Source organism: Haliotis rubra, unplaced genomic scaffold, assembly GCF_003918875.1.
Source record: "Haliotis rubra isolate DU_JTF1 unplaced genomic scaffold, ASM391887v1 Scf122, whole genome shotgun sequence".
Taxonomy (NCBI): Eukaryota; Metazoa; Mollusca; class Gastropoda; order Lepetellida; family Haliotidae; genus Haliotis; species Haliotis rubra.
Window position 1 is genome coordinate 808986 of NW_025765137.1, and position 12451 is coordinate 821436.

At 42.2% G+C, this 12451-nt stretch overlaps 1 protein-coding gene across 4 annotated transcripts in view; it reads left to right on the forward strand.

Moving 5' to 3' along the window:
- The first annotated feature begins 7143 nt into the window (after positions 1 to 7143).
- The window catches only part of LOC124265872 (ER membrane protein complex subunit 1-like), a 47321-nt gene continuing 42013 nt past the window's right edge, over positions 7144 to 12451 (forward strand). For 3 of the 4 annotated variants that reach the window (XR_006895568.1, XR_006895569.1, XM_046700725.1), the window contains exon 1: positions 7153 to 7258. Coding sequence is in view for 2 of the 4 variants with exons in the window: in XM_046700725.1 (XP_046556681.1) it covers positions 7164 to 7258 (95 nt within the window). In the remaining 2 variants the exon portion in view is untranslated. Of the gene's footprint in view, positions 7259 to 12451 lie in introns of all 4 variants that reach the window. The other variant, XM_046700724.1, reaches the window with a different exon arrangement.

Here is a 12451-nt window from a genome sequence, read left to right on the forward strand (position 1 = left end):
TAAGAGGCGACAAACGGGATCGGGTGGTCAGGCTTGCTGACTTGGTTGGCACATGTCGTAGGTTCCCTATTACGTAGATCGATACTCATGCTGTTGATCACTGGATTGCCTGGTCCAGACTCGATTATTTACAGACCGCCGCCATATAGCCGGAATATTGCTGAGTGCAGTGTAAAACTAAACTCACTCACTCACTCATAACAGAAAAACACAATGTACAGGCAACAGTCATTAATTACTAAATAAATTCCAGATTTATGAATTCCTGTTTTCACAAAATGCTTGGGGATAAACAGAACTTAACGATTTAAACTGGCTCATTTGTTGTGAAAAAACCCATTGGTTTCCAGATTTGCTGAAGGTGTCGAAAACATTAAACACACTAATGTTAAGTATATGGGGAAATTAATTTCAAAACTAAATATCTAAGCATACATACACAAAGAATACATTATTCATTTTTCTCTACCCAGTCCTGTTTGGCTATTTCATATTTGAAACTTGAAAAAAGAAAGATGATCTTAATGTCCAATTCAATGTCCTTATTAACCATTTCAACAAAAAAGCAGTTGTCTTGAAAAAACAGAAGCCATAATTTTCTAATTGTTCCATAAGTACAAACGGACAATTTTAAATAAAAAGTCTGATTCAATCAAACCTACTTTTAGCTTCCTTCCTTGTTTAACATGTGTGTGAACCATGATTAAAGTTTGATGCTATCTCATCCAAGATATACAAATTTAGTGGTGGTAAAACGGTTGGAATCTCCACATGGCCCCCCAGAATCATCACTGTTAACACAACTGGCCATATGGTGGCTGACTAAGTCAAATAAACTCATCGACAGTAATGTGTCATGCTTTCTTCTAAAAAGTATGCTTTCTTCTAAAATGAGTTCCCACAAACAGGACCTTAAATGACCATTTGCTTATAATGTAGAGTGAATTCAATCTCTATTTTGTTTAACTCATGATATAAGGCTAACACTAATAAGAGATTGTTTTAAGTTTGTCTTCACAGTCCTCCTTGTTGTTTAAATCTGCGCTCAGCAATAATCCAGATATACGCGAGAGAGAGAGAGAGAGAGAGAGAGAGAGAGAGAGAGAGAGAGAGAGAGAGAGAGAGAGAGAGAGAGGGTGGGTGGTGGTTGGGTGGTAACAGGTTGAATGTACCTTAGCATTCTGCATAACAACTGAAACATTTAACCAATGATGTGTCACATGCCTAATTTGACATTTTATCCAGACTAGGCTGATAGTCCAAAATTGTTAAATAGATTAGATGAAAAAAGTAATAACATGTAAATACATGTAGGTGTTGGCAGATCAGTTACACAGATAACAAAGACAACAGAAACTATTATATCAAATGATGATGTGATGGCTCCTGTAAGTGTTCCACTCAATGCTTAACACACTGACCCAGTCTGTAATGAACACAACAAAATGTACAGGCTTCAAGTGGAAACATCTACACTGTAAAAAGGCCTGGACTTTGCAACCAATTACATGCTCCAAGAGGGTAAACTATTCTAAGCGGCCTCATTATATCCCAAGTGTTGACAATTCACTGCTAATTGTGCATCTGATAGGAACAAATGAGTCTCATGACAAATTTCTTTTTGCATGTCAGCAAAACTCTGTAAACACTGCTAATGACAAAATACATGTGTGCCCAAGCTGGTGGGGGCCATGGTTGTGTTTGTCATCCATCAAAGCTTCCTGTTCACAGTCAAACTTTGTTTTTCAGTTGCTGAGATCAGCTGGTCTCAGATTCAACTCACCATGATCCTTGATCCATCAGCAACATATCATACTTGTGGTGAATTCACCATTGTGGTTAACCACAAATTTATCAAGGACTTGAGTCAGACAACTGGAGAAAAAACACCATTATTCGCTAAAATTGGTCAGATATACAATGACCTAAGCCAAGTCATGACATCAGTTAAAACATTATAACATAACTTGGTAAAGAGCTCATAATTCCAATTCATAACTTATTTCTGTCCCATTTGCTGCAATCTTGGGTCCAACTTGAGTGTTGGGAATCGAAAAACCAAATCCACTATTGATTATCGGAGGATTGTGGTGAACGATTATCGTTTATAATCGAAATATATACATTTTTAATGTAATCACCAATTTTAAGGGTTTTTCCCCAGGTTTTTTCTAATTAATGTTTTTTTATAACTAATACTGTCATGCAATGAAATGCATGCATGCAAGAAAGACACTGGAATTAATTAAACAATAAAAGTGGTTGAAATTTTACAATGCGCATAGCTCTACGTTGTTGAGCAGGTTTGTTCGTGAATATTCATCTATGGTTCTGAGTTCACTTCATTCAAGTGTGTTATACTAAAACAACAAAATTCTGACTAATCGAAAATATGTTTTTTACAACTGATAATCATTTTTAATCTTTCTTTCAGTCGATTATCGGAAACCCACTAGTCCAAATATCAGCCTCAAAGCAGGTCTAGAAACATTTCTGTCAACAGCATGACCTGCAACACTTGACTTTACTCACATGTGAGGCCAACATGCTGTGATATGACTAAAACATTCTTCAAAGGTGCCTTTAGAAAACCTTTTCACTTCTGGAAAACAATGAAGTTAAAGTGATTATCTGGCCCTTCATCTCAAGTCAAAGAAGTAGTTTACACAATCAGTCATAATATTTTTTTATGTTTTTTCTCGATTCAAACCTATCTCCATATTAACTTAACAAGCAATTACTGCTGACTCAACAAGAAATAACTTGGCTTTCCTGTAGCATGGAAGTATTGCTGACACATGTCTGTGTCAGAACACAGGGTTTCCATGGAAACCTGTTTCTCATTATGACTCATTTGCTTTGTTTTAATATCAAATACCTTTAATAAAGGCCACACACTGCAGAATGCTGTAGTGTAAATGAGACAAAGAACTATTCTTTCACATTTACCCGCGAAAAATATATTTTTCATGTGTGCATTATCTGCTGTTATTTTAAACAACTTATAATTAAGTATGAAGAACTGTCACCACCTGTAGCAAGAAATATCTTATTTTATAATATGATTTAGATATTTCTGGACAGGATAAATGGCTGATGGATAAAGTTTTTGTTTTGTTTGTTTTTTAAAGTCGCACACAGCAATATTTCCAGCAATTGTCTGTAAATAATCAAGTCAGGACCACAGAATAAAGTAAAACAACATCATGAGCATCAATCTACGCAATTGGGATGCTATGACATGTGGTCAGTCAACCAAGTCAGCAAGCCTGACCATCCAATGGACAAAGAAAATATCCATCAAGGTTGGGCAAGAATTGACCATCAGGGACAATTGTTGCTATTGTCAAAATATTTGCCGAAGACAGCAAAAATCAGTGTTTATGAAAGGTGTAAAGAAGGCCTTAAAACAGGTGAAGGCAACCTTAGCAATGTTCTAAGTTGGACAAACATGAATACATGACACATATTTATGGGCAAAAACTTCATTTTATTCTTTATACAACATTTCAAACTTTTTACTATTTCTTGCTCATTCATCAGGTGAAAAACTTGCATTCAACTTTAGATACATTAATTGGAAAGCTATTTAGCCATGAATGCCAGATTCCATATATGTGCTGATAGAGGCAGCTTTCAGTAGTTTGGTGTATTTTCTCCAATATATAACAGTTTAGAGTGTCATTACATGTCTAAAAGCTTATTGTGTCTCATTCTCTCCTGTGAGGGACATCAGACTCCATTTTCAAAAATTACTTGACAGACGCTAAATGCATGTGACTTTTCACAGACTATTTCACTTTGGCCAAATGCAAGTACAAGGTGAACATTAAGGCATACTTAAAAACTATGTGTAGGCATTTGTCATTTTACCTGATAACTTTTATTCATCACACAAGCAGGTAATTTTGAATAAATGGACACAAAAATCTATTGGAAAAGACCTGAATATTCCGCTTACATTGCCTACATGTTGTACATGGGTACCAGACAGGACAAGTTGGTCATGTGACTGATGAGTGCTTCAACCATAACTAAGAACAGGACCAGCCATTTATATATCAACACTTAATAAAATACTTATACTTATTAATATATCTTAACATTTATGTTCAAAATTAAAACAGGGATCTGGCCTTGATCCAGTTTAAATGGATCTGTCTAGTGGACCAGCATATTTGCCAAATTTTGGATAAGGATGTCTGAATTGCCGCTCACTGCAATGGCACAGGGATGTCAAACTGACAATCACAGCCATAGCATCGGGCTAGATAATGACACCATTTACCTTACAAAATTCCTGAATTGGAAAATCAAACAGTGGCCGGGTAAGATTCGTGTCCAAATAAAAGAAATAAACAAATTGGGAGTGTAAACAAACAACTATCACAACAAAGTCAGGGTTCTCTCTCCACAACAAGCACTTGTACATAAACAAATAAACACCTAAATTCACACATTCTTTAACTGGTTTGCCTTGTGGGTCGATCAGTAGTTGTAGCACACATCAACGACATGATGAGTAAGGAAATACATTTTTCTGATTTTAAATTTTTGTCCAATTCATTTGGACAGGTTAAAATAAAACCAAAGGTACAGTAGTTCACCTTCATCAAATAACAACTTGAGTGATCATGAAGTGATGAACCATATCTCTTAAGACAATATTATCCAATACTATATCATACATTATGTTTTCACTGATTTTGAGATTTTGTTGGATATCTTGTGATAATTACAAAGAGGGGTTGGACAGTGCACGTATAACAGGTGAGGTCATTGTCTTTAGGTAATGTTAAAGTGTGACAGGTGAAATATTTCGCAATTTTTATACAATACAATATTATAGAAATAGAAGCACAACTGATGGAAAATGGATAGGTTTCTGATACTTCAACCTTATTAAATATCTATAATTCAAGAAAATTCCAATGTTCCTGCAGGTCTTGGCATATGATTGTATCATATAACCATAGCAATACAGACCTGGTACCTATAACATGCATGAGACAAACTAAGTTTGCATTACAAACATTAAGCATTCCCTGTATGATCCACGGTCTGATCAAAACTGACCTGCTGTCTAACTGACTGTAACCACAGTCTGTAAACAAAACAGAGGTGTGATGGGAGAGCTAATATAGAGAGTGTTATATTACTTATATTAATAGCTTTCTGCAAACAGTGGTGTATACTAAGCATTCTCCAGGTCTGTCTAACAGTCCCTGAACCACATCATTTTCCAACAAGCAGTTTCTGCAAATTGCAATGCAAAAGCCCTAAAATCATTAAATGAAGCAATTCTAAATTTTCCTCAACTTCAAGTAACTGGGGCTTCTTTTCAATTCAAATTGTGTTAGTTGTGTTTTTTTCAAAACTAGATATATTCATAGACTAATCATTGGTTTAACTAGTCATTAGGAGATCTTGAAAGAAAACAAGAACACATAGTCCCAGATTTTCACATCTCTTCAGACCAACCAAACTACTGCTCATAATCAAAACTTCACATTCTTCAAATTTGACATAGAGAGCAGTCTCCTATTACTTCTTTCATGCAGCTCTTAGAAATTTCTTTGTTTTCATATAAATGATGAAAGCAGCCTTTAACTAATAGAATCTGGACTACAGTCCGGTGATCAATATTATGAGCAATGATCCACACCATCGATATCGAGCTAAATAAGAAGACATGCTATCAACCAAGTTAACAAAATACATGTATATTAACTGGGCACAGATTCTAACCCAGAATCCCTATGAGAAAGTTTTTTATAAGCAGGAGTGAATGAATATGTTTATACAACAATAACCATAATGATACTTGAACTAAATGAAACATTGAATGCTCATACTATATTTCTGAGCTTGTGAAAGATGCCAGGAATGTTACAGGCAGTGACATCTCAACATCTAAATGTCAATCTGAATACCATGAAGTCACTTTGTAGTCTCTGAAGAGTTATCTCCCTTCAAAGTCCATAAACAAGGCTGACATAAGAGCTATGACCTGTCAGCAGACATGATTTATCTGCTCATTAGCCTAACCATCCCCCAGCAAAAGTGTATGAATAATATTCTTCAGAAATAAGGCAACAAGTTTCAGAGTTTGTATTTGATACATTGTAATCTTGCAACACAACAGCACAAAACGAAAAAGCCTTGAAAGAATAAACTCTTAATGAAAGGCTACTTTTTAATTAATATTCCAACTTTCCATGATTTATTCTTACATCAACAAACACAAATCAATATGATCAACTTACCCATCATGAGCATGACTTTATTCATGATGTTATGACCACCACCGTAATTCATTTTTGTGGTTATTAACAATAAATCATGATAATTCTCAGGATATGCAAACCTCCATGTAGATGGTTCAGAATAACCCATAAGATTATGTACTTGATGAAGGGACAAAATCAATTATAGTTAATGCAACATTTTTAATTCTCTGTGATTAAAAAGCCTAATTAAGTCTGAGAAGTGGTAGGGGAGGGTCAGAAAAGGATAAATATCTATTGGAAGTACTTTACTCTAGCTGTAGTCTGCTGTTGTTGATATACACTTCTGGCAAATACTTTCAAATATTAATTCAAAACTGAGAAACAGTGTGTGGAAGAATGTAACTGTTTCTCCAAAGAACTTAATAGACAGACACAATGAAACAAGCATGATAAACTTATACAGGATGAACGCTCAGCTAAATTGAGTCTTTTGACAGTAAAATCATCTGTAATTCAAACAGATTTTCCTCATTAAGTGTAGGAATCACGATTCAAATCGACGATATGTGGTGTCTTGTCATGGGTTTATTTGGGGGGCAAGAGACAGGTTATACATACCATTACAGGTGAACTGACATTTGCTTTTTAAATGTGAAGATGCAGTTTATTCAACTGTTGAATGTGAAAACTGAACCACAATCTCGACCGTTCGCAATCATTTCTCACACTTACCTTTCGGTGAACGGGTGCTTCAGTGATCTGATTTGGGAAGACTGTGATTACGAGGCATAGTGCATTCACGCGTGTTCATGTAACGTAAACTTTAGCCTATCCCAGATTACACATAACTGGGCACCGCCATATCAAATACACAGGAAGTCAACCTTTTTTTATAACATATGACAGAGTTGCCTCCCTTAGTTATTTGCTAACATGGCGGCTGCATGTGCTAAGAAGCTTTGCCAACTTCTGTTGCTGATTGCACCGGCATTTGGTCTCTATGAAGATCAAGTTGGAAAATTTGATTGGTATGAATGAGAGTGTTGTTATTTTACACAAATATTTCAACTGTGACCTAATTTAGCTGTGATCCAAAATGTTGCCGGTTGGATGATGATGCTGTTTTGCACGAATCTACCTGGGATAAATCTGATTAATGCAATGTCGTTAACAGTACTAGATGCAGTAGGAGTGCTGCGTGTTTTTAAAAATTGTAGTCGATGATGCAGAGGTTGGCTTCCCAGAGCTAGATCGTGAAGGATGATCGACACAGGTTGCTGATGTTACCTTTTCCGACATCCGCTGCTTGATTCGTGTTTCCATGCCTGTTCTGGGGGCTATTAATTTAATGTATTATAGTCAGATGGGAGAAGTTAAAAACCGTTCAGGGTAAGAGTTCCTCCCGTTCCCCCATCCCAAATGTTTATAAATTAACATATACTAAAATTATTAACAAAACTTAAGAGAACAATTACTAGAGAACTAACAAAAATACTAAAAGTCCAAACTTTAAGTTAGGGTTAGGTGTAGAGTTAGGTTTAGGGTTGGGGAATGGAAGGAACTCTTTCCACCATTCAGTTTACTGAGTGCAGCGTACTAAAGAATCCATTGGTGTTCCAACCTCTTGTCCTCACTTCAATCTTGCCTGCCTCTTCTTGCCTGAGAGAGTGTGTTAGGGTTATGTTAGGCTACCCCCAACTCTGTCCTTAGCCTTTGGATCTTCTTTCTGATCAGACACCCCAATACAATCATAAGGGTAGGGCACCACTTGTCGATAAACACACTGACACACTGTTTGGAGGATAAAAATCATTACTACGCATTCACAGAAAAGTAAAAATTAAGTGCTGATGACTTGGTAAACGATCACCAGTTATTTGTGATTGGGCCTGTGGTACCATGGAAAGGTGTTGGCTAATTAGATTATATCAGTAGGTTAGCTTCAAGCTGGCAAAGAGAGGTTGATTGTTGCTAATAGAAATCTAAGAAAAGTGCATGTTGCAAAGTGCACTATTCCTTATGAATCTTAACTTACTTGCGTTCGCTCGTCATGCCGAAGATCTGGGTTCGGTACTTCAAACTATATAATATGTGTTGAAACAATTATTTCATAAAATGTCTTAGGATGGATGCAGAACCTTCAATAACAAACAATTTGTTCCAATTGCTTACTAATCACCCATTTCAATATCATCACGTCTTACATTGTGTTAAACCCTTTAATATTCATTGTCAATATTTAATGGTTTGTATAAATGGCATTTCTCCATCATTGTTTAACAGCGACAATAACCCATCAGATAAGCAGTATTAGTACTTGTGCAATGTGCCATCTATTCTGTACACTGCTTCAGTATCAGGTATTCATGCACAGAGTAAGGTTCTCATGGCCACTTTGCTCATTTTATTAGCTTACTGAAAACATGTCTCACAATAACCACAAAATGTTCTACATATCAGTCATAGATCTTGGTGGTGGGAGATACAATGTTTACAACATGCCCATGAGTACTGGCCAATGTTTATATTTTGACTGAAACATTGATGCATTCATATTTTACAAGATTTAAACCCAGAATAAAAATTTAGGATGATGTTTTATTGTTTAGCATAATTAATATGGCTCATATTTCAGGGCTCGATTTAGTGCTGGTACAACCCAATATTACAAAGTGCAACCTAGTTATTAGTCTAACTTGCACCAGGTGCAAGTCAAGTTTTGAGAATTATATCAACAATAAATCTAACATTATAAGCATAACATGGTGGGAAGTTTAGCGTGCCCACGTGGTTGTCATATTGCGCTCTTAACCAAGTATTTCTTCCCCGTGGTCGCATTCACGTAATTTTCAATGTTTTGTGCGTGTATATTTATGCTGCTGGCTCCACTGTTAGCTACATGCTTGCGTGTTTGTTTTCAGGCGCTTACTGGATGTTCTGTCTGTGGGCAGAGCATCCCCGAGCTGACCAGCACGACAAGTGCTTATGTTGTCTTTAAAAAGTCGGCCACAATCCCGACGCTTGCGAAGCTGTGCTTGGCTTCTCCCCGACACCTCCTCCATCACACAGTGGGTTTGACATGTCGTTAATCACGCAACTTTTTCAGCAGCACATGGACTCGTGAAGTCCCTTGTTCATGAGTCGGTTGGAGGTCTCCGTCCAGGAGTTCCTCGCCCACTCTGAGCAGGGGATGGAGAGTCCGAGGGTGGGATCGCCGAGCCTGGCTCGATCCCTTAGCCTGGAGGCGCCTGTCGATCCGGTGCCTCTGGCTTCGGGTCCAGACGCTGCCGGCTATCCCGGGAGGGGAGGGTTCACTCCCAGTCCCCTCTCGGTGTTGGCGCAGGATCTGCTGAGGATTCCCGGGTTCCGCTCCCGCGCCTCGGCCTCGCCCCATGAGAGAGAAGGAACCAGTTCTGCCCGGTCTTCCTCCCGTGTCTCAGGACTGGGGTTTGAGTGTGGTGTCGGGTGCCGGAGCTGGGAGTTCCTTCGCCTCTTCCCTTCCCTCTGTGTCTAGTGCTAGGCCTCCCACCGGGTCGGGCTTCGGGTCCTCTTCGCGGAGACCCAGCTTCTGACTCGGGCTTGGGTGCCGAGTCTATGGACGCTGGGAAGGTCGAGGAGCCGGAGGGCACTTTCCGCTTCTCGGCGGCTCTCCTTGCGGGAGGTGGGGCAACGTATTGCGAAGTTTATTCCCCAAGCCGCTGTACCCACCAGTCACTCGGACTCATCTGAGTTCCGCCTGCCGGGCGCAGGCGCTTGCCCTAGGCAACCCCCGCGCAACACTGCTCCGCATCTTGCCATCCTTGGTGCAGGACGTGATGGATCCCCTCTGGTTGGGACATGCCTCCGGTTCGCCTTGCCCGAACTCGTCCAAGAGGTACCAGCTGGGGGCGATCCACTGTTCTTTGTACCGTGGTCGACGAGTGTCTATCGGAATGCCATGCAGCAGGTGCGGGTGGTGATCCACGAGGCCTACCTTTCCTCTATTCAGAGGTCGGCCCTGGAGGCTGAAGGGAACACTGGGGACGTGTCCCCGCATGTTGTTCTGCTTCGCCAGTTATCCGAAGTACAGGCCCACCTATCGTCGCGACTCCTTGCGGTCCGCGGCGCCTACGGTGATGTGCGCAGTCATGGGGATGCACAAGCTGTGGCTGTCGACGTCTCGCCACGACCTTGCTGGCCCTTCCATTCCGTCTGGAGTGCGACATTGTTTCCTGGGGCTCAGCAGGTCATTCCGTGAGGCTGCTGCTGCAGCTACCTCCTTCAAGGATTCTATGGCCTTGTTGGAGCACCCGCTGGGCTTCTCGCCCCGAGCTCCTGTCACGGCTTCCTCCTCTGGGGTGCAGCCTACACCTGAGTCTGCCGGCTGGCCGGCCGCTGAGCAGGGTGGGCGGATGAGCCGCCCTCGCCAAGGGTAAGGGCAAGGAACAGTCCTCTTACGCCTGGCTCCCAGCCTTTTCACTGCCCGACCTCCGTTAACCCAACAGGCTGTCGCCGTGGTCCGTCCCAGTCGGTTCGGCTCACCGGGACCACTCCAGCTCTTACCAGGCGATCCCAGTGGGGGGCCGGCTCTTTCTATTCCTACCGGTGGGAGAAGGCTACCAGCAACACTTGGGTGCTTTCCACCGTCAGTGTTGGCCATCTACCACTGTGGAAGCGGTGGCCCGCCAGAATTCACCGCATACATCGCACACCGGTGCCGCCATGTCAGGTCAGGGCGGGTATACTGGCGCGACGAGGTTCAGGCTCTGCTGGACAAGTCCGCAATAGAGCGCATACCACCGGGCGAGGAACAGGCGGGATTTTATTCCCGCGTACTTCCTCGTTCCGAAGAAAGATGACGGGTTCAGTCATTCTCAACCTCAAGGGGTTAAATTGCATGCTAGTGGTTCCATCCTTCAAGATGGAGACACTTCGCTTAGTGATCTCCTCTGTTCAGCCCGGCGATTGGCTAACGCCGATCGATCTAAAGGATGCGTGATCTACATGTGCCCATTCATCCATCGTTCAAGCAGTACACTCAGGTTCTCTTACGCACGGGATGAATTACCACCACGCAGCTCCCCGCCCGAGCATATCCACTGCCCCAGGGTGTTCCACCAAGCTCATGTAAGTGCCAGCTACCCCGCCGATTGCAAGGAAGGCGTTGTTACCCTTACTTCGACGACTGGTTGCTCAGCGCTAACTCAAGCCAGCGAGCCTAGATTCTACTCACCACGATGATAGACATTCTGGTTCGACTGGGAGTGCATCATAAACCTCAAAAATCCGACCTGGTACCCACCCAGGACTTGTTTTTCTCGGGCCGGTTCGAACTCACAAGGATCTTGTCTCCTTGTAAGCCCGAATCGGGTCACCAGAGTACGGAGATGGTGTCTTCCGTTCCTCTCTCCAGCCCCAGGCACCAGCGGACTTGGCTCCGTCTACTGGGCCATATGGCGTGCGACTATCTCTGTAGTGTGGTGGCAGGCGGCGGTTGAGGATCGCCCTATACAGCAAGCTTTGGCGAGTCTGTGGGCTCACTTCGAGGAGGATCTGGAGCAGAGTCTCACAGTCCCGGGTGGTTGTCTCCTCACTTTCAGTGGTGCCGAACCAATGTCAGGAATCTCTCCAAGGGGATCCCTTTGGAAAAACCTGGCGCCAGCTCTTACAGTTCAAACCCGATCTCGTCCCTCACGGGCTGGGGGTGTTCTGGAGCGGTCTGTCCGTGTCCAGACTCTGGTCCGAAGCCGGGCCCGCCTTCACATTAGCGTCTTGGAACTGAGAAGCTGTGCGGTTGGTTTCGAAGCGCTTCCGGGAGCATGTTCAGGGCCAGGTGGTTCGATCTTCAGTTGGACAACCCGTGGCCATGGCGTACATCCTGAAGCAAGCGTACACGGTGTCCTCAGCGCTCTTCGGGAGACGAGGGAGTTTCTCCTCTGGTGCGACCAGTGCGCCTGTCAGGTGCTTCCTGTTTATCTCCCGGGCTGGAGAACGTCGGCGAGCAGGCGTTCTCGCCCGATCTTGGCCCCACACGAGTGGATGCTCGACCGGCAGATATTCGGAGTTATATCCCAGTTGTAATGGAGCGTTCCAGGTGGATCTGTTTGTCGCCCGGGCGGGACGAATCAGATACGGCGTGTTCTGCTCTCGAATACGGACCAAAGGGCGCTTGGCTTCCGGACGCCTTCTGGCTGGATTTCGATGGGCAAAGTGTTTCATTCCTCGCTACCACTCATTCCCCG